Raw genomic sequence first — 21,378 nt, forward strand, 5'->3', positions numbered from 1 at the left:
TAGCACATAATTTTTCCCGCACGGTGAACGTCGTCCGAAACAAAAAATGAAGAACGCCAGAAATGCACTTTTTTAGTTACCCTGTCTCCAAGAAAAAACGCAATAAAAAGCGATCAAAAAGTCATATGTATTCCAAAATGGTACTATCAGAAACTACAGGACATCCCGCAAAAAATGAGACCTTGCTCAACTACGTCGATGGAAAAATAAAAAAGTTATTGCGCGCACAAAATGACGACAGAAAATAATTGAAAAAAATTTTATGTCTTTAAAAAAAAAAAAGAGGAGTATAGTAAAAAAAAACCTAAACAAGTTTGGCATCGTAGTAATCGTACCGACCCATAGAATAAAGTTATCATGTCGTTTTTGTTGCCATTTGTGCGCCGTAGAAGCAAGACGTACTAAAAGATGGCAAAATGTCGTTTTTTTTCCATTTTACTCCACTTAGAATTTTTTAAAAGTTTTTCAGTACATTATATGGTACTTTAAATAGCACCATTGAAAAATACAACTCATCCCGCAAAAAACAAGCCCTCATACAGTGACGTGGATGGATAAATAAAGGAGTTATGATTTTTTTAAAGGGGGGAGGAAAAAACGAAAATGGAAAACGAAAAATGGCCGCGTCATTAAGGGGTTAAAGCAGTGTTTCCCAACTCCAGTCCTCAAGGCACCCCAACAGGTCATGTTTTCAGGATATCCTATGGTAAGAACACCTGTGGCAATGTCTGAGGCACCAACAATAATTACATCACCTGTGCAACACTGAGGAAATCCAGCCAACATGACCTGTTGGGGTGCCTTGAGGACTGGAGTTGGGAAACACTGCCTTAACCCCTTGAGTGGCACGCCCGGAAATTTTCCGGGACGAGCTCCACTGCTCATAGCGACATAGCCCGGAAGATTTCCGGGCTATGTATCACTATGGGAGCTGCAGAGCACAATACCACAAGCTGTAGCAGTGTGCTCTGCCTGCACAGACCCACACAGAGCAGTGCAAGGGCTTTGAAAAACCAGCAGAAGATATTGCCGATATACCGGCAATCTCCTGCTTTGTTTACAGGTTGCCATAGAGACCATCGGCTTGTCAGAAGCAAGCCAATGGTCTCTGTGGCAGGGAGAGCTGGTTGTTAGCTGTCAGAGGACAGCTAGGTACCAGCTCTTACAGCAGAGATCAGAGAAAACCTCCGATCTCTGCTGTGTTAACCCTTTACATGCTGCAGTCTATGTGACTGCAGCATGTAAAGGGCTGTCACTGCAGCATGTAAAGGGCTGTCACCATCGGACCCCCAGAATGTGATCAGGGGTCCTGATGGGTCCCTGTGGAAGTCCCCTAAAGGGACAAAAAAAAAAAAATTATAAAAAAATTATAAAAACACTTGTCTCCCTTTACTTTGTAAAAAATCAAAAATACAATCACACATGTGGTATCCATGCGTCGTAATGACCCAGAGAAGGAAGTTAATGCATTATTTAACCCCTTAATGACATGGCCCCTTTTTTTCTTTTTTCCCCATTTTTTTTCCTCCCCCCTGTTTAAAAAATCACAACTTGTCCCGCAAAAAACAAGCCCTTATATGGCCATGTCAATGGAAAAATGAAAAAGTTATGGCTCTTGAGACGCAACTGCAAAATTAGTTGAAATTCAATGATTAGACCATTTTAAAAAACCTGCCCTGGTGGGCACGACAGGGTGGTAGGAAACCCGCCACTCAAGGGGTTAAAGGGATGGAAATAAAGGGGAATGTAATAATTGAGTTTTGTCATCTGATATCCTTTGCACTATTATGTCGTTTGATTGATTCTTGGAGCTGTGTGTTCCACCCCTTTTGAAATGTCCCTCTTTTCTGTTAGTTTTGTCCTAGCCTTTTTTCGGGCCCTGCAGGTAGGTGAATTTGTTCCTTCATCAACTTCTCACTCAGGCGGTTTGCGTCCAGAAGATGCAGTGTTAGTGAATGTCTCTGTGCATTTGCGGGTCCATAGGTAAAAAATGGACTCTTTTCGTCAAAGGGGTGTGGATTCCCCTTCATTTTTTCGCTGGCCCTATTTGCACCATTTGGCTTGTCGAGTGTTTTTTTATAGTTTGAGTTGTAGGTGTATACAGGCGTATACAGTAAAGTGTATTCCTCAATTAACTCAGTCTCTAAATGTACCAACCACTTTGAAAATTCTCGTAAAATATTATATAGATGATAAATTACTCGCCATGCTCTCAACAAGATGGTGCCTCATTTCTCTCAAAGGTGTTGGAGATGTGGTTCACCAGAGAGGACATTTTTACATTTATGGTGGGAGTGTCACTATGTCTCTAACCTTCGGACCCAGGCCTTCCAACTAGGTACCAATTTTAGTAACATCCCAATCCAACCCAACCCTGCTCTAGCCTTGTTAAATATTGGCAGAGATCAAATACCCCCTATGTTACGCACTCCTCTTCATATTTTAATTGTGTGTAGAATCAACATCGCACAACACTAGAATAGTAACTCCATGCCCTCTAGTGCTGACATAATCAAATCCGTTAATAGCAATTGTTGGTTTGAAAGTATGCACACAAGTGCTTTAAATAAAAAAGAAACATTTAGAAGAGATTGGATGGCCTGGATCCAGAGTTCCTTTTGCTATTTGCACAACTTAATAATTTAATTGTCTATCTGCTTTTATATGCCCCCACACACACCCTCCCGCAACCCCGCGCTCACCCCCGGCGCCCCACGAATCTTTTCGTCCGATTAGGCAGTTACTCGAAAAAAGCGATGCTCGATCGAGTAATTGCTCTAACCTAGCACGTTCGCTCATCTCTAATTATATTTGTAACAGTTTAAGTCATAAAGGTGCATTTACACTGCAAAGATGTTTGCTCAAAAGATGGCTTTTTTTATATATAAAAGGCCAAAGCCCTCACTCACTGACTCACTGTCTCGCCACTAATTCTCTAATTTCCCAGTGTCATACAAACGTGAAATTTGGCAGGACCATTCTTTAGGTCCTAAGTAGGAAAAGTAAGGGGGTCACAACTTGATTATTCAATTCTAAGTGCCAAAGTAAGTGACCCCATATGTAATGTAACTAATAACACACATCTGTACTGCACAAGCTTGAAATTTGGCGCAGCCATTCTTTACATCTTAAATAGGAAAAGTAAAGGGATCACAACTTCAATATTCAATTCTAAGCATGAAAAACTATGTGAAAATCCATGATACATGAGAGAGTTATTTTCTCAGAAACCATAAAGCCTAGGGAAATGATTTGTATTCTGAGAATCTAATGTTCCTCTATGTGCATATACTGAGGAGAATATAACTGACCTCTGTGTGTGTATATACTGAGGAGAATCTACCTCACCTCTATGTGTATATACTGAGGAGAATCTAACACTCCTCTATGTGCATATACAGAATGAATATAACTGACCTCTGTGTGTATATACTGAGGAGAATTTACCCCACCTCTATGTGTATATACTGAGGAGAATCTAAGACTCCTCTGTGTGCATATACTGAATGAATATAACTGACCTCTGTGTGTGTATATACTGAGGAGAATAAAACTGACCTCTTTGCGTGTACATATTGAGGATAATCTAACTGACCTCTATGTGTATATACTGAGTAGAATATAACTGACCTATAAAGGTATATACTGAAGAGAATCTAATTTTCCTTTATGTGTATATGGAGGAGACTCTACCTCACCTCTATGTGTATATACTAAGGAGAATACAATTGACCTCTGTGTGCATATACTGAAAGGCTCCAAAGTACATAAAGAAGCTGTCATGGACTGCAGGGATGGAGCATGCCTTTAAGGCTAACAAGGGGCTGCAACCTCCAGTCTGGGGGGGGGGGGGGGGATTTGAATAAATGGCATTAGCTTTAAGGGCAAAAAAGTGAGGAGAGTGGGACGGGTGGCACATTCATTCTGCAGAGGGACATCGGTGCATGCAGTCCGAGTAGAATCTAATGCTCCTCTATGTGTATACATATTTTATTCCTCAGTTCTGCTAAAGAAACCACGATTTAATGAAAGTTTCCTTGCACAAAATTAACTCGGGCGAAGTCGGGTATATCAGCTAGTACAATATATACGCAAAAGCTCATTAAGCAATGCTTTAGATATTATAGCACGAGTTGCAAGATTATTAGGATGCTTTTACATTGGATGGACCCTGCAGAATATTCTGCTGCCAAAATCCACAAATCTTAGGCCAGTATTTACACGGGCCAGAAAAACACATGGATATTGTGAGATGAACAAAGCTCATGAGTTGTAATAGTCCACTATTTACAATGGGTATATTTACATGGGTGACTTTTCCATCACTGCAGCAAGATAAAAAAATAACAGTATATCCTATTTTTATTTATTTATTTTGTGAGCTATCGCCCATTATTTTCTTTGGATGCAAAAAAAAAAAAATTGCATTGCACTTGCATGCAGTTGTGATTTTCTTTTTTCCCCCTATTGAAACAAAATGCAATTTTGATGCACATGAGAGATATGATTAAAAAATCTTGTGCAGAGATGCAGTACGTTTTTTCTTGTAAAAAGCATTGCAATCGCTGGGAAAGTTGAATGTTTGCAAGCACGGTATCTGTTTGAGTTTCTCGAACTGATATTGTGCTCTCCTGTGATGAGAGGACTGCTGAAAACTTTTTCTACAGAACAGGAAGTGGCAGACTACTATCAGGCTCAGTGGCTTGCTTTGGAATATACGTAGTGACATACAAAAGTAAAAAAAGTGAAAATGAACAAAACAAACTAAAAAGCTTCAAAAAGTATATTTAACATAAATATTTGGTTTTAATAATAGCTCACTTTCTGATGATACATTCCCTTTAAGAGATGAAAAGTATTAGAAAGACATATCTTTCTCCAGCCCTTTGTTTCCAGTTTTTGTTTTGGCTACAAATGACCGTATTACAGCTGCAGTTTAGTGTCTGTATTACTAAACTAACACGCAGGGCACGCTGCTGTTCTACTGGACCGAACTCACCGTAGATCAACCTAGTTCTCTAGGCTTATAGAGGGTGCTACTGTAATATTTGGATAAGATCCTCCTTACTTTCTACTCATGTAGGCCACTTTCACACGGCCAAAAAACTCGTGAGAGATTTTTGCGTTGATAGATGCATAAGTCGTGCGCGAACATGAACCCCATTCCTTTGAATGGAGTCATATACATGCCCAGTGTGGGAAAAAATGGTGGCATGCTCTACCTTTTCGCGTTCCTCATAATGTTTTGCCCATTGACATGCCACACGATGTGTATGCGAGGTTTACTGTGGCAATCAATGGGAAACATGAACCTCTATCGTGCGTGAAACTCACATGAGAAGATCGGAATTTCACAAATGCGATGCGAGGCATTTTTGTCTGAAAATCGTCTCACCTCGACTGGTAAAATGCAGGTTGTCAAGCCTGATACTTGGGCCGAAATTTCTTAACCCGATATCGCGCTCGCCCGTGTGCAGGTAATTAGATCTGTTTTGTCTTTTTCTTTAAAGCAGTCCTGAGCCCTCTTCCTACCTGGAGTACATGATTTTGCTGGTGTGAATGTTGCGGAGTGTTGTAGGAGTAGATGTATGTTTCGAACTTAACTCTGACTTGTCACTGGAAATAATTTCTTGAAGGTGTTTAACTCGGAGGACACTGTTCATCTCATCCAGTTGAGTACAGAGGCGATTCAGTTTGTGCTGTGGTCACTTGAATCCTTCTGTTGAGATTGAAGTGTTTTTTGCAACTTTAGAAAACTCTGCTTCAGAAGATTGTACATTTTGTTCTGGATGTTCTGACTTTCAGTAAGATTCTTCTGCATGCTTTGTAGCACCTCAATGATATTCTTCTGCTGTGCTACTAACTGATCCATCTGAGTCTCTGGTTGTAGTTGTGACCTAGTGGCGGTATGCGGTAGTGTAGACCGGCCTACTGCCATGGGGTTGTGACGATCACTTGCAGCCTGAGGCTCCTCATAAGACTGTGAAATTAATTCATCCTGGTAGCTGGTACTTGGCAAGCAAGTCGATGATTCAACTGATTTGTTTTGACTAGGGATAGATTCCTCGTCAGAGGAGACAATAATATGGGTGCTCAAGGTATTTTCATTAGAGGAAGCACATTCTCCTTGAAAATACAAATAGAAATAAGTAATAGTTATTACCATCATACATGGTTTTAATGTAAATTGGCTAAAAGAGTATTCTCTCTAAAAAAAAAACTAAAAAATTTCTAATTTAAAAAATTATCAATAATTCCATTGATATATTCTGCTAATTAATTATTGTGGTCTATATTTTCAAGAAATAGTGCTTATATTGTGCATGAGCAGTATTTGAAATTGCAGCTAAGCATATTCATTTGAGGAAGGCTGCTCTCACACATGCATTTACAAAATGCTGCGTTCGAAATCGCTGCATGTTAGCGCCCTGTCTTCGAAGCCCCATTGAAATCAATGGAGGCATTGTATCGCGATTAGCACGAGCGTTCGAAAACAGGCTGTGTGAGAGCGCCCTTAGAGTGCTTTCACACATCCCCTGGAGATTCCCCTTTCCTGTTCTGTTCGGGTAGCAGAAAAGGGGAATCCTCATGGCTGAACATTTACTTCTCTGGATGAAACCAAACAGTGCTGGGTAGACCTCATTGACTATAATGGATTCTGCCCGCCTTTTACCCAGCTGACTGGCTGTTGGACAAAAGAAAAAGCTCCATGCAGCACTTTTTCTTCAGTAATTGAAGCTGTATTTGCAATGGAACCAACGCAGATGTGAAACCAGCCTAAGGGCTCATGCCCACGAGTGTATGTGTGGGTATGGCATTTTAGACAAAGACCGCGAATGGACTGAGTATGGAATTGCACATCCCAGTAACTCTGACATTACGGACATGTGCAGTGTGATTATTTTAAAATTCTCCGCTCTGTTCAGAACAGGGCTGTGCATGAAACACTGCCCGTATGCAATGTATTGCGCATGGACAGCATATCATGCACAGCCCATGGAAGAGCTGCGTATCAAACGCAGAGAAATAGAGCATGCTACGATTTATTTTTCCTGCATATTGATGCGCTGTGTCCACACGACAGTGCAAATGGAAGAATGAAAGTCTATTAACTTTCATTGCCTTCCTTCACAGTGTATAATGCGTGCGTGCAACGCACATGCGATATGCGGTGCAAACACGACGATGGACATGAGCCCTAAGACTGATCTGCAATGCCAAATGCAGTTTATAAGTGGCAGAGTAGCTGTCTACAGAACCTTATTTGTATGGGGCTATATAGTGTTGCTATCCTGCCCATAAGGGTGCATTCACACGAACATATATCGGCTCGGTTTTCACGCCAAGCCGATATACGTTGTCCTCATGTGCAGGGGGGGGGGGGGGGAGGATGGAAGAGCTAGAAGCAGGAACTGAGGCTCCCGCCCCCTCTCTGCCTCCTCTCCGCCCCTCTGCACTATTTGCAATGAGAGGAGGTGGGACAGGGGCGGGGCTAAGGTCCGAGAATTAGCCCCGCCCCGCCTCTTCCCATTGCAAATAGTGCAGAGGGGCGGAGAGGAGGCAGAGAGGGGGTGGGAGCACAGTTCCTGCTCCTGTTCCTTCCATTCCCCCCCCCCCCTGCACACGAGGACAACGTATATCGACTTGGCGTGAAAACCGAGCTGATATACGTTTGTGTAAATGCACCCTAAAGCTGTCATCTAGCATTTATGATAATGAGATAACTCTGCTCTTTCTTTCTCAGTCTAAACAGCTAAGTTAATAATTGAACTGCAAAAACTGGTATTACCAGTCTATTTTGTGTACTATTGTGGCAAGTGTTCTTGTTGTTATCCATTTAGTCATTCACAACTCTTGATGACCCTAAAGGCGAGCTCCCTCCATGTTTTTTGGTTTTGCACTAGTGTAAGAGCTGTAATATATATATATATACTGTATATTTCTACTTGATTGATCGATATCAAAATCTACATGTTGTGATAATAGGTTTGCTTTAAAAGCATAATGTAGGGAAATAGAAGGTGGGACTGATGTATATAGATTTCCAGACCCGAGCCATGCACTGTATGGTGAGCTGGCCACCAGCTGTGTTGTGTGCGTCTCTCTCCCTTCATTCCTAGGGGATTTACAGATACATCCGAGCAAGCACATATAAAAACTTGTTGATCAGAAGGCAATGACATTTTCCACTCTTTGCCTTTTTTTTAATTTTAGGCAGGTTTATGCTTTCTCATGCATGATCTACCATAATTAGTTCTTTATCATGATAATGAATGGGGATAGAGTTACATAATTATACATAATATTAAATAATTACCTGTATCTGCTGAGGATTTGTCAGGGATTTTAATTTTTCGTCTGTCACTTGCATCCAATTCATTGAATTCAGCCACCATTATCTCCCTTGGAGATAATTTGTCCTTGAGAGGCGGCATCGGACCACCTGTGGAGGACTGCATATTCAAATCCTTGACATCTTGCTTAACTTTCCTCCTGTAGTCCCCCCATTTCCTCTTGCATTCCTGTGTTTTGCGTCGCATGCCACCTACTTTGTTAACCTCCTTTTTTACCTTATCCCAGATGGCTGCTTTGCCAGAGGCATTAAGTCTGTTAGGTCCAACTAGTTGCTCAGTGTACGCTAGGATTGTATCTACAAGTTTATTGACCTCAGGCTCAGTAAACCTTTTCTTATTTTTTGTTCTGGGTGTTCGTATGGTTCTTGGTCCACTCTTCCCACTCTGAGACATACTTTTCTTGGGTGTTCGTATGGTTCTTGGTCCACTCTTCCCACTCTGAGACATACTTTTCTTGGGTGTTTGTATGGTTCTTGGTCCACTTTTCCCACTGTGAGACAACTCTCTGTTGTTGATGGCTGAGGTAGAGATGGGTCTCTCTTCTAAAAAATACATCAAAAGTGCCATGTAACATAGACTTACAGCATACAGAGCAGTAATAGTAAGAGTTACAAAACTGGGATGGTTGGTGCACATTGCTAATGTACTTTATGAGCATATCAAGTCATGGTTGAGTGCGGCCAATATATAGGCAGTTTGTGGTAGCCACAAATAAGGTGCAAAATTACTGAACTAAATCTGCCAAAACTGGGAATGCAGAACAATTACTTATTGGACTAGCAAGGGGGAGTCTTTATACTCCAACAACATTAATTGCAATGGAACAGCAGTAGAGGTACTGTACTTGCAATATGGCCATGAAACTGATTAGAGAAGTGGTTCTAAGAATAATAGTCCAACTTAAACTCTCCAATTAAATGATTTTCAGCAAAATTGGTGCTAGGTCAATGGCTTCTGTCTGTCCCTTACGTTGCAGGTACAATGCCCGTAGCTCCAGTCACATTTCTTGACTCTGATTGGCCCTTGGCTGTTACAGACCTGCCTACTGATCGCAGTTTTCTCCCTGACGCACTTCCACAGGTACTTTAGGATCTATCACTGGATTACTATACCCAACCAACATCTAAGGGGAAGGTGCACAAAGCAAGAGTGTACACTTGACTGCAGTTCCGAAACCAGTAACCCCTTCTGAACCGCTGCGTCACAGCTACTTCTCAGTGCTCTCACACTGGTTTCACCTTGACGTGAAAGAGTAACTGACTAATGTACCGACATAACAAGCACCAAGTGAAAATTTGGCATGCTGCATCTGTTTAATGCAACGCTATTTGTATATCCATTGCTTTGCAATGACTACCAGCAACACAATAACTGTGGAAGAAGTCTAGCCAAGTAATGCTGTTGTTACATCTGTACTTTTGACACTGGTCCATTTAAGCAACATGGCACACCTATGCCCTTGCATTCTGACAGTGGGTAACGCTAACTACCATGAGGTTCCCCATCAATCATAGCGTCAGGGGCCATTTTTCTTCAGTGCATATTGGACAGGGTACAGGCGAACTAACACACTGTACCTGAAACCGTCTGCACTCTACAATCTAACAAAGTGTTGATACAGATGGAATACAGATGGTAAAAAAGATTTATTCTTTGTACACTACATACAAGAAACACATGAAACAAAATATAGCCATGGGGTGCGTTACACGGGTGATTTTGTTGTATGATTTCTGCGTTGCAAGATGCACAGAAATTACACAGGAAAATAACCCATTGTTCTTTTGTAGAACAGTATAATAATACAAGCCTTGTCGTTAATGTAGGCACAGACGTGTTAGAGCCGCCATGGTATCCCATATGTGTTACCTTTGTCAGTGAAGGGCTTTGAAGATGGGAAATAATCTGTCATTTTCATTATTCTTCTCGTCTGGTCATGTGCCATCCCAAGAGCTGGAAGCTTGAAGACAAAATACAAAAATATATACAGAACAACAGTAGGATCAGTCATACTTAGGCCGCCTGCAGACAGGCGGAGACTCCGCGGCGGGATTTCCGCTGCTGGAAGCTGCCATAGGATTGCGTTAACAAATGAAATCCTATGCAGAAGGCCGCGGTTTGTCTGCACGAAATCTTGCGCGGCAAACAAACCGCGGCATGCCCTATTTCTGTGCGGAGCTCGCAGAGCCCCGCACAAAAATGTCACTCACCAGCCGCCAGCTCCGCTCTGCGGAGAGGTGAGTGCCCACGCTGCTCTCTGCAGGCGCTCGAGTCGGGTCCCGCTGTGAGAATTCTCGCAGCCGGATCAGTCCCGGACGTCTGCAGGTGGACTTAAAAGTACATGTGTCATCAGGAAATGACCTATTATATATATAAACTTTTAATGCGAGACATAGTTTATAAAAAATGTTTTTGCTTTTTTTATTTCTGATATCGTGTTCTATATTTAAAAGGTTTCCTAAAATCCTGCAATTTTCACATTGACTACTGAGCCTAATAATAGTCTGACATTTCCTGTTTTGCACAGAAAACTTCTCACAAGTTATTTTATAATCATCACAGGCAGAATTACAATAAAAGGGAATACCTATACATCGGTAACATAGGATCTAACATTCACAATAAGTGATGGTTACAGCTCACCTCCTCCCCTCTTCTGCACAAGTCACAGCACATATCTACAACACTCTCCCCCAGAACTCAGTGAGCTTGTCCATTGTGTCTATGGTCCATGAGTTCTACTGTAATGTATACTACCGTTCAAAAGTTTGGGGTCACATTGAAATGTCCTTATTTTTGAAGGAAAAGCACTGTACTTTTCAATGAAGATAACTTTAAACTAGTCCTAACTTTAAACAAATGCACTCTATACATTGCTAATGTGGTAAATGACTATTCTAGCTGCAAATGTCTGGTTTTTGGTGCAATATCTACAAAGGTGTATAGAGGCCCATTTCCAGCAACTATCACTCCAGTGTTCTAATGGTACAATGTGTTTGCTCATTGGCTCAGAAGGCTAATTGATGATTAGAAAACCCTTGTGCAATCATGTTCACACATCTGAAAACAGTCTAGCTCGTTACAGAAGCTACAAAACTGACCTTCCTGTGAGCAGATTGAGTTTCTGGAGCATCACATTTGTGGGGTCAATTAAACGCTCAAAATGGCCAGAAAAAGAGAACTTTCATCTGAAACTCGACAGTCTATTCTTGTTCTTAGAAATGAAGGCTATTCCATGCGAGAAATTGCTAAGAAATTGAAGATTTCCTACAACGGTGTGTACTACTCCCTTCAGAGGACAGCACAAACAGGCTCTAACCAGAGTAGAAAAAGAAGTGGGAGGCCGCGTTGCACAACTAAGCAAGAAGATAAGCACATTAGAGTCTCTAGTTTGAGAAACAGACGCCTCACAGGTACCCAACTGGCATCTTCATTAAATAGTACCCGCAAAACACCAGTGTCAACATCTACAGTGAAGAGGCGGCTGCGGGATTTTGGGCTTCAGGGCAGAGTGGCAAAGAAAAAGCCATATCTGAGACTGGCCAATCAAAGAAAAAGATTAAGATGGGCAAAAGAACACAGACATTGGACAGAGGAAGACTGGAAAAAAGTGTTGTGGACGGATGAATCCAAGTTTGAGGTGTTTGGATCACAAAGAAGAACGTTTGTGAGACGCAGAACAAATGAAAAGATGCTGGAAGAATGCCTGCCGCCATCTGTTAAGCATGGTGGAGGTAATGTGATGGTCTGGGGTTGCTTTGGTGCTGGTAAGGTGGGAGATTTGTACAGGGTAAAAGGGATTCTGAATAAGGAAGGCTATCACTCCATTTTGCAACGCCATGCCATACCCAGTGGACAGCGCTTGATTGGGACCAATTTCATCCTACAACAGGACAATGACCCTAAACACGCCTCCAAATTGTGCAAGAACTATTTACAGCAGAAGCAGGCAGCTGGTATTCTATGGGTAATGGAGTGGCCAGCGCAGTCACCAGATCTGAACCCCATTGAGCTGTTGTGGGAGCAGCTGGACCGTATGGTACGCCAGAAGTGCCCATCCAACCAATCCAACTTGTGGGAGATGCTTCTAGAAGCGTGGGGTGCAATTTCACAAGCTTACCTCAACACATTAACAGCTAGAATGTCAAAGGTGTGCAATGCTGGAATTGCTGCAAAAGGAGGATTCTTTGACGAAAGCAAAGTTTGATGTAAAAACAATGTTATTTCAGATACAAATCATTATTTCTAACCTTGTCAATGTCTTGGCTCTATTGTCTATTCATTTCACAACGCATGGTGGGGAATAAGGGGGACTTTTCATGGAAAACACAAAATTGTTTGGGTGACCCCAAACTTTTGAACGGTAGTGTATATCTCTAAATGCTATTAATTACACAGCAGGCAAAATAGCTCATAGTCATGTGTTGTGCTCAGGATGATGTAGGATGATGAAAAGCATGGTATACAAAATAAAATGGTGTCACAGCGGCTATAACGACAGCTCTTCAGGTAGTAATTTTTGCAGCGGAGCCCAATAAATTTTATGGCGTTGTAGATAATGTGATTTGTCGTGACGCCAGTGCTATAGAGCACAATAGTTAGGTGTGAAGAGTCAGTAATACATCTTATGCCGTGAAATGAATTAATGAGACGGCATGGGACGAGCGACAAGGGGGATAGGAATGGGTTAAAGGAGAAGCGAGCGAGGAGGTGGGCGGAGCTAGGACAGGAAAGGGAAAAGGGGAAAAGAAGGAAGTGGAGCTCAGTGCAGTGGTGAACAACGTGGAAGAAGGATATAAGAAGAGAAGCAGAAAGGACAGACAGCAAGAGAAAGAAAAAGGAAGTTTTAAAAAGGCAAGAAAAGACGGAGTAAAGCAACGGAAGAGGAGGTGAAAGCAAGGAGCCCAGTCGGGTTGAAGAGAGAGAGATCGTTTAGGAGAAGACAGCGAGAGAAGCAGCGGGTGAATTACAGAGGTTCGTCAGGACGGCACAGCATGGCTAGAGGTGCTGCTACTTACCTGCAGATCGGAGTCGGAGCCCGGGAGGCCCACGGCGACAGACGCACCAGAGAAGGAAGACGGGAGGAGCGCAGCCCAAGAGCGCGAAGTGGAGCACGGACGTCCGAGGAGGCGAAGAAATCCCCCGGTAAGACTCAGTCCGAGTCCGGCGGTGAGGCGGCGCAGCAGTAGAGCGAGCCGGGGCGACGAGGGAGCGAAAGACACCGGAAGTGGCGGGAGAAAGAAGGCGCCATTTTCAAATCGCGCGCCAGAGGCAACACGTGTGAGAAGCCACCGATCACCTCCCGTTGGGGGTGCGGAGCAAAGAGGCGGACTGCCGGCGGCAACTGGATCCGAGGAGACAGAGCAGCGCGCAGTCAGGCGCAGGACAGCGGGAACCAGCGGAGGCGAGGAGCGGCAACCAAAGGAGGCAGCATCGGGGAGCGCGCGGTACGGCCGCAGGCTCAGGTAAGATGGCGGCGCCGCGTGCAGGTCAGAGCAGACGGGAGCACAGGGGGGAGGGGGCACAGCAGCCCATAGGGAAGCAAGGCATAGGGGGACAGACCGCAGGCGGGTCACAGGGAGGGGGGAGGCAAGCAGCCCCTCGCATAGTTTGACCAGCAGCGCAAGCAGCACGGCACGCAGCGCGCTAGCGGGCAGCAGGGGGGGAGGCAGCACGCGAGAGGGCGGGGGGAGCCCGCGCTCTCGGCGCAGCCCCTTTCTTTCATCGGGCCATAGGATTATTAACCTTTTAGATACCTATGGCTCGGAGGGGTCCGTTTGCGCACATTATTCCCGCTCCCGGCCAACATCCCATTGCCTTTCCCAGGAGGTCTCTCAGTGCTATATGCAAGATAACCTCCCGCCATCGAGAAGTGACCCCGCCTCAACCAGTACCCAAAAATTTTGTTACGTGAACCCCAGATATGCGTTCACGTCCGCTAACCCCTCAGGGTACTCCTCCCATAGCTCCGCTGGCCATACCGGGAACCGACGCCAGGGTAAAGGTGCTAGACGCAGGCAGAGGAAAAGGGTTAGGCGAGAGAGATACGCGCGCGACAGCGAAGGTGAGCAAGGAAGGGTAGGACCTGAGCGCGGCAGAGCTGCTTTTAGAGAGCGAGAGGCGTGCAGAAGCGACAGGCGTAGGGCGCAGCAGTCCGATAATCAGCAGGAAAGCCGAAGCCAGCCGGTGGCGGTGTCATCAACCATCCCGAGTGGGGATTATATACGCCGCAGGAGGCATGAGGACTTGCAGGAGCGGCCTTATCGGGGCCATCCCGAAGCCACACAACCAGGAATGGTGCAAGAGGCTACGCATTCGAAGGATCGGCAGCCACCGTACAGACAGGACAGCAGCACCATGAGACGACTGGCGGGGACCACGTCCTTGGCAATGCCGGAGGTCGGTCGAGCCGGTGAGTTTTTGATTACACAAGAGCTTTTGGTTATACAAGCTTGGAATAATGTTATGGATTCCGCGAGAGCAGCGGATAAGAGTGTTTTGGCTTACACAAGCTTGGAGTAAGGTTATGGATTCCGCGAGAGCAGCGGATAAGAGTGTTTGGCTTACACAAGCTTGGAGTAATGTTATGGATTCCGCGAGAGCAGCGGATAAGAGTGTTTTGGTTTACACAAGCTTGGAGTAATGTTATGGATCCCGCGAGAGCAGCGGATAAGAGTTTTCTGGTTTACACAAGCTTGGAGTAATGTTACGGATCCCGCGAGAGCAGCGGATAAGAGTTTTCTGGTTTACACAAGCTTGAAATAACGTTATGGATCCCGCGAGAGCAGCGGATAAGAGTGATTTTGGTTACGACGTTGGGTCAGCAGGGGGCGAGGGCCCACCTGCGGTTGAGATGGTTGGTTACAAAACGGACCCATTGGATGGGTTAAGATATTACGGATTCTTTATTTTGCGGTTGTTGCCCCATTAGGGGTCGGTTTTGCTGATGATGTGATGATAAAAAAAAAAAAAAAAAAAATTCGAAAAGGTTTGTATGTTGATATTTGGTCCTTTCTGGCAGCGGACCACGTTACAGTCAACAAGGAGCGGTTACCGAACGCAAGCCGAAGGTTGCCAAAACTTTGGCAACTGGTGGCGGGCGTTTTCTCCGTATTGGCTTAGTTGCTTGTCGACATCGGCCGAGTACAGGCCCCGAATGGTTAGTTTATTTAAACACGATTTTTAGTGCGTTGCTTTTTGCAAATACAGGCACGAGCGCTTTTTCTGTGGGGGGCAACACGCTGCGATTCGTTGTTTCCGTAAGCAGAGAACGTCAACAGCGGTTGCACCGAACACCGGTGAAAAGCGGGTGCTTGCTTGCATGGTTACACAAGTACCACAGGAAGCAAAATCCTTAAACAAGGTTTTCTATCGATTTTCGTTACCCCGTTTTAGACCAGCCAGCCACCACTTTATGTCGCCTGGTTGGCCCTTTCTCGAACCCCCATTTTCCAATTTACACACCGCTGGGACTGGTCCCAAAAAGCAGACTGGCAAGTTCGGTCTGATTGATCATCTGTCTTTCCCAAAATGGTAGTCGATGAATGACGGTTTTCAAAGGTGCAAGCCTCGGTGGTTTATACCTCTTTTGATCATGCATTCGCAGACGGACTGTGTTATTTTTTCGAGCTGTTTAGTTCCTTCCTGGAATGGATCCTCAGGTTCACGTCAGTGACTCATTATTTAGACGATTTTTTGTTTATTGATACAGAAACGTCCGGTGTTTGCGGTTTTTTGTTGAATACTTTCCAGAATCTCATGCAGCGGGTGGGGGTCCCATTGTCGGCGGAAAAGACGATGGGCCCCGTGACCTGTTTAACCTTTTTGGGCATTGAGATTGACACGGAAGAAATGGTTTTTCGGTTACCAACGAAGAAAAATAGCGCGGCTACGACAAGCGGTATCGGACGTGGAACGGTGTTAAAAAAGCCACTTTGCGCCAGTTTCAGGTTCTCATGGGGCTGCTCAACTTTGCATGCAAGGTCATCCCCATGGGCCGCGCGTTTTCTAGACGGTTGTCTTTAGCTACGGCGGGGGTCAGTGAGCCCCATCATTTTATCCGGGTCACGCGCGGGATTAGAGATGATTTGCATATGTGGCGAGTCTTTTGGAAACTTTCAACGGGCAAGTGTTGTGTCAAAAGGAGGAGTGGTCGGGGGACGACGTCAACCTGTTTGCGGATGCGGCCGGTTCGGACGGTTTCGGAGTGATATTCAGAAACCATTGGTGCAGGGAGTCCTGGCCAAGGTCGTGGATAAAGCATCAGCTGGTGAAAAATATTACGTTACTGGAATTCTTCCCGGTTGTGGTGGCCCTGGAGCTATGGGGAGCGGATCTCCAGGACAGCAAGATTTGTTTTTGGTCAGACAACGCGGCAGTTGTGCGAATTATCAACAAACAGTCCTCGGGGTCTCAGCCGGTGTTGGCTTTACTGAGGCACGTTGGACTTATTTGTTTGCAACGGAATATATACTTACGCGCTAAGCACGTGCCGGGTTTTTTGAACGGAGCGGCTGACGCACTCTCTCGTTTTCAGATGGACTTGTTCAGGGAACGGCACCCGCGGGCGGAGACCGAGGGGATGCGTTGCCCGCTTTTCTTATGGAACCTAGTCGAGAGGAGTTGTTGAAGCTGGTGGAAGCGTCGGTTTCAAAGGGAACGTGGAAGAGTTATAATACGGTCTGGTCTGCATGGTTGTCATTCACAGGTGGCCGCGTTGCGGGGGGCTCCGTCGCACGCGGGGCAGTAATGGATAGGTTATCCGCGCTACGATCACGTCGAGTGTCTTTTGACGTCGCCAATAAACATTTGGCGGGTGTCGCCTTTTTGTTGAAGTTGCACAGGTTAGAGGACGTTACAAAGGACTTTGCCATCCGGCAAATATTGCGCGGGTGGAAAAAGGACAAGGGGCGGGTAGATTCCCGCCGGCCCATTACGTACAATTTATTATGCAAGTTGCTGGACGTTTTGGAAACCACGTGCGTTAGTGCAGAGGAAACGATGTTATTTAGAGCAGCATTCGTGTTAGCTTTTTTCGCAGCGTTAAGGATCAGCGAGTTAGTTCCAGCAAGTAAGAAAAAAGAGGGAGGCCTCCTTTTTAACGACGTGTTACTGTTAAACGATACATTACGCGTGCGCGTCAGTCGGTCTAAAACGGACATTTATGGCAGAGGCGAATGGCTGTCAATTGGCAGCCTGGGTGGACACGGTTAAGCGTTATTTGGCTTCAAGAGTCACAAGCGGGCAATTCTTGGTTCATGCGTCAGGACTACCGCTTACTCGCTTTCAATTTTCGTCGGTGTTACGCGCGTCGTTGCGCGCGGTAGGCCTAGAGGCTTCGGAGTTTGGCACTCATTCTTTCAGAATGGGTGCGGCAACGACGGCCGAGTTAGGCGGGATGAACGAAGAAGAAGTAAAAAAGTTGGGAAGATGGAGGTCTCAGGCATATAAATCGTATGTGAGGCCAGATCTGATGGTTATATGATATTTTCATCGGCCGTGAATTTTCTTTTGCTTGTTACGTTTTTTCTTAGCCATTTCGGGGTTTTCTTGTGTTTTTTCTGTGCTTACTTCCAGCTGCGGAGCCGTGGAAGGTGTGGATCATAGGATATTCCTACATTTACTGGGCTGAAAAGAGGGCAGCCGTACGGCCATCAGGTCGGAGTTTGAATTTAACCGGAACTGCCGTAAATTGGCACGGAGTCCGAGGGCTTCAGTGGCCTAGTTTGTTACGGATTGTTATGGACATCAGCAGGTTGACCCCCCGAAGAGTCGTACGGGTCATTCATGCCGGGGGGAATGACCTAGGAAGGATGAAGATGAGAGACTTACTGGTCATCATGAAGCAGGACATGCTAAGGTTCCGGGATTGCTTACAAGAAGGAATTTTGGTTTGGTCAGACATAGTGGCTAGAAGGAGTTGGCGAGGAGTGCGCGATCCAGAAGCAATAGATAGGGTCAGGAGGTTAATTAACTTAAAGATTTCAAAGTTCGTGCAGTCACTAGGCGGCATCGCTATCAGACATTGGGAGTTGGAAGAAAAGGAGAGAGGAGCGCTCAGAGATGATGGAGTCCACCTGAGCGATGTCGGTCTGGACACTTTTCTGTCGGGTTTGCAAGATGGTGTGGAGATGGCGTTGGCACGAGTTGGTGGGGTGGGGCGTCATGCGTAGGAGTAAACGACGCATTCCGCGTGGCCTGGAGTTTTTTCCATGCTGGAGAAGGAGAGTCGAGGAAGGTTAGCAGCCAAGGACCTGGGCTCACGAATTTCCTCGGGACTATTGTGGACTCAAAGTTGGACGTTTACGGCATGGAAAAGGTTTTTTCTCATAAAGGTTTTTTCTTAATTAAATAAAGTTTTTGATAAGCGTTGGTTTAATAAAGCTGTGGCCTACCCCACAATTTTACCCAACAGAAGGTCTGATGGTTATTTTAGATAAGTAAGCGAGCATAGAGGTAAGGTTATTTGTCGCTAGTCTCTTATGCCGTGAAATGAATTAATGAGACGGCATGGGACGAGCGACAAGGGGGATAGGAATGGGTTAAAGGAGAAGCGAGCGAGGAGGTGGGCGGAGCTAGGACAGGAAAGGGAAAAGGGGAGAGGAAGGAAGTGGAGCTCAGTGCAGTGGTGAACAACGTGGAAAAAGGATATAAGAAGAGAAGCACCCACCCGCCCGCCCCGAGGCAGGGTGAGGAAGGATGAGCGACGTTGATGTTATTTTTTAGTTCGGATCAAGGTTTTTCTGTTTCTGTTTTTCTCGGAAGTTGTCACAGCTACGTTAGGCCTGGAGTTTTTTTCCATGCTGGAGAAGGAGAGTCGAGGAAGGTTAGCAGCCAAGGACCTGGGCTCACGAATTTCCTCGGGACTATTGTGGACTCAAAGTTGGACGTTTACGGCATGGAAAAGGTTTTTTCTCATAAAGGTTTTTTCTTAATTAAATAAAGTTTTTGATAAGCGTTGGTTTAATAAAGCTGTGGCCTACCCCACAATTTTACCCAACAGAAGGTCTGATGGTTATTTTAGATAAGTAAGCGAGCATAGACGTAAGGTTATTTGTCGCTAGTCCGGAGGCCAGTGGTTATGGAAATATTAAAATAAACCTTCTTTAGTTTCATTAAGCAAGCAAAACAGTAAATGTCTCAGTATAACAAGGTGATACTAGGCAGCGTTTCTCCACAGACATTAGATTTGCAGAGCAAATAATTTACATGTAGGATGTTTGGGAGAGATGAAGCACCAATATCACAATTATATATACCGTGGTCTTCAGATCTTTGTCAATCTACAACACAGCCTTTCGGTTACCAGCATAAGATAAATCCAGGCCCCAGCTCCTGCGCTGTCCATCACTCAGGAGCACTTCACTAGGCCGCTGTCACTTCTGGGCTGTCACTAGGCCGCTGTCACTTCCAGGCCATCAGTAGGCCTCTTTCTACGTCCCTAATGAGCACTTCGCTAGTTCTCTGTCACTTCTGGGCTATCTCCGTCACTCAGGAGCATTTCACTAGGCCTCTGTCACTTTTGGGCTGTCACTAGGTCTCTATGACGTATGGTCTGTCCCATCACTCAGGAGCACTTCACTAGGCCGCTGTCACTTCTGGGCCGTCACTAGGCCGCTGTCACTTCCGGGCCATCAGTAGGCCTCTGTCTACGTCACTCATGAGCACTTCACTAGTTCTCTGTCACTTCTGGGCCATCTCCGTCACTCAGGAGCATTTCACTAGGCCTCTGTCACTTCTGGGCCGTCACTAGGTCTCTATGACTTATGGTCTGTCCCGTCAGTCAGAAGCACTTCACTAGGCCTCTGTCCCTCCTGGGCCGTCACAAGGCCTCTGTCCCTCCTGGGCCGTCACAAGGCCTCTGTCCCTCCTGGGCCGTCACAAGGCCTCTGTCACTTATGGTCTGTCCGGCTGTCAGGCGCATTTACATTTTACCTTACATATACAGAATCACAGTCAGGGACTACCGCTTGAAGAGGGGCTTCAGTCCTTCCCTCTCCACAGCTCTCACCCGCTCCGCGATCTGTCTCACATGTACTCAGTCCACCACAGCTCTCCACCGGCTCCGCACTTCAGCGCTGTATGACGCCAACTCACTACTCTCCACTCACTACTGACTCTCTGACTATCTCCTCCGACTTGCTGACTAAAACTCGACTACTTTCTCCAACTGCCCTCTCTAAACTAACTATCACTTCCTTTCTTGTCGTCCCGTGTGGACTCTGGCGCTGCTTAGCAACACACTAACAAATTGCAGCCTGCCTCTCAACTGTCACCCTACTGTCAGATAGCCAATCATGTTGTTAAACTCTCCAGACAGACTGGCCAATCAGAGCTCAGACTGCTGGCAGACAATGGGAAATAGCTGGTTGCTGGGCAGATTAACCTGAAGTTAAACTTTGCATGCCTACATACAATTAGTGATAGATTATATCGATATAGAAATCTGGAAAATGTTTCACTATCTGATTTTAAGTAGTAAATAAATGTAGATCCTACATTCCCATTGAAGAAATGAATAGTTACAGAACATTTATTATCTCACATTCAGCATCCTGAAGGTGGAGCTAAAAATGCAGCTCCAGTTCTGACAGCGAAGATCGATACCTGTGTGCAGAACCTGTGGGATTGCGGTTAGAACTTCATGCATATTTACAGGCCCCCCCCCCCCCCCCTTCCCCAGAAAAAGCACATAATTAGCATTGAACTTACATGCTTGTCTTCTTCATGGGACTGGAAGAAACCTCAAGCCGTTACTTTCACTTTCGGTCAGAAGGACAATGATTTTGTTAACTATTTGCATTCACACCCAACAAGCAGCAGATCCTCCTTCGGTTATTCTTTGTACTTTATAGAGAATGATAATTAAATTTGCAATGGAAATATACCTTTTAACCCTTTAATAACTTGAATATTTAGTACTTTAAACCCTTAAAGACTAGGGTGTTTCGGTCCTAAAGGACCAGACACTTTTCAGCAATTTTACCCATGTGGTTGTTTTATGGCCTTTTATTTTGTTTCAGAC

The 21,378-nt window shown here is 45.1% G+C and overlaps 2 protein-coding genes across 2 annotated transcripts in view; both read right to left on the minus strand.

The window, feature by feature from the left end:
* Window positions 1–21,074, minus strand: part of LOC136632226 (t-SNARE domain-containing protein 1-like) — a 249,357-nt gene extending 228,283 nt beyond the window's left edge. Inside the window, exon 1 of the mRNA XM_066606961.1 lies at window positions 21,066–21,074. The gene's annotated coding sequence lies outside the window, so the exon portion shown is untranslated. The remainder of the gene's footprint in view (window positions 1–21,065) is intronic.
* On the minus strand, window positions 4,663–20,643 carry LOC136632227 (myb-related transcription factor, partner of profilin-like). The gene is made up of 4 exons (XM_066606962.1): window positions 20,365–20,643; window positions 10,224–10,314; window positions 8,318–8,896; window positions 4,663–6,126 (listed from the first exon to the last, which is right to left on the minus strand). The coding sequence occupies exons 2-4, from the start codon at window positions 10,297–10,299 to the stop codon at window positions 5,690–5,692; spliced, it is 1,092 nt and encodes a 363-aa protein (XP_066463059.1). The 5' UTR covers window positions 10,300–10,314; window positions 20,365–20,643; the 3' UTR covers window positions 4,663–5,689.
* Window positions 21,075–21,378: the final 304 nt, after the last annotated feature.

Source organism: Eleutherodactylus coqui, chromosome 6 (assembly GCF_035609145.1).
Source record: "Eleutherodactylus coqui strain aEleCoq1 chromosome 6, aEleCoq1.hap1, whole genome shotgun sequence".
Classification (NCBI taxonomy): domain Eukaryota; kingdom Metazoa; phylum Chordata; class Amphibia; order Anura; family Eleutherodactylidae; genus Eleutherodactylus; species Eleutherodactylus coqui.

Bases quoted from the DNA above. Each gene is read 5' to 3' on its own strand.
- LOC136632227 (XM_066606962.1), bottom strand. From the start codon at position 10,299: ATGGCACATGACCAGACGAGAAGAATAATGAAAATGACAGATTATTTC. The intron at 8,897-10,223 runs GTAACACATATG...TGTATTTTTTAG, and splicing joins AAAGCCCTTCACTGACAAAG to AAGAGAGACCCATCTCTACC. The intron at 6,127-8,317 runs GTAATTATTTAA...TGTATTTTCAAG, and splicing joins CAAATCCTCAGCAGATACAG to GAGAATGTGCTTCCTCTAAT.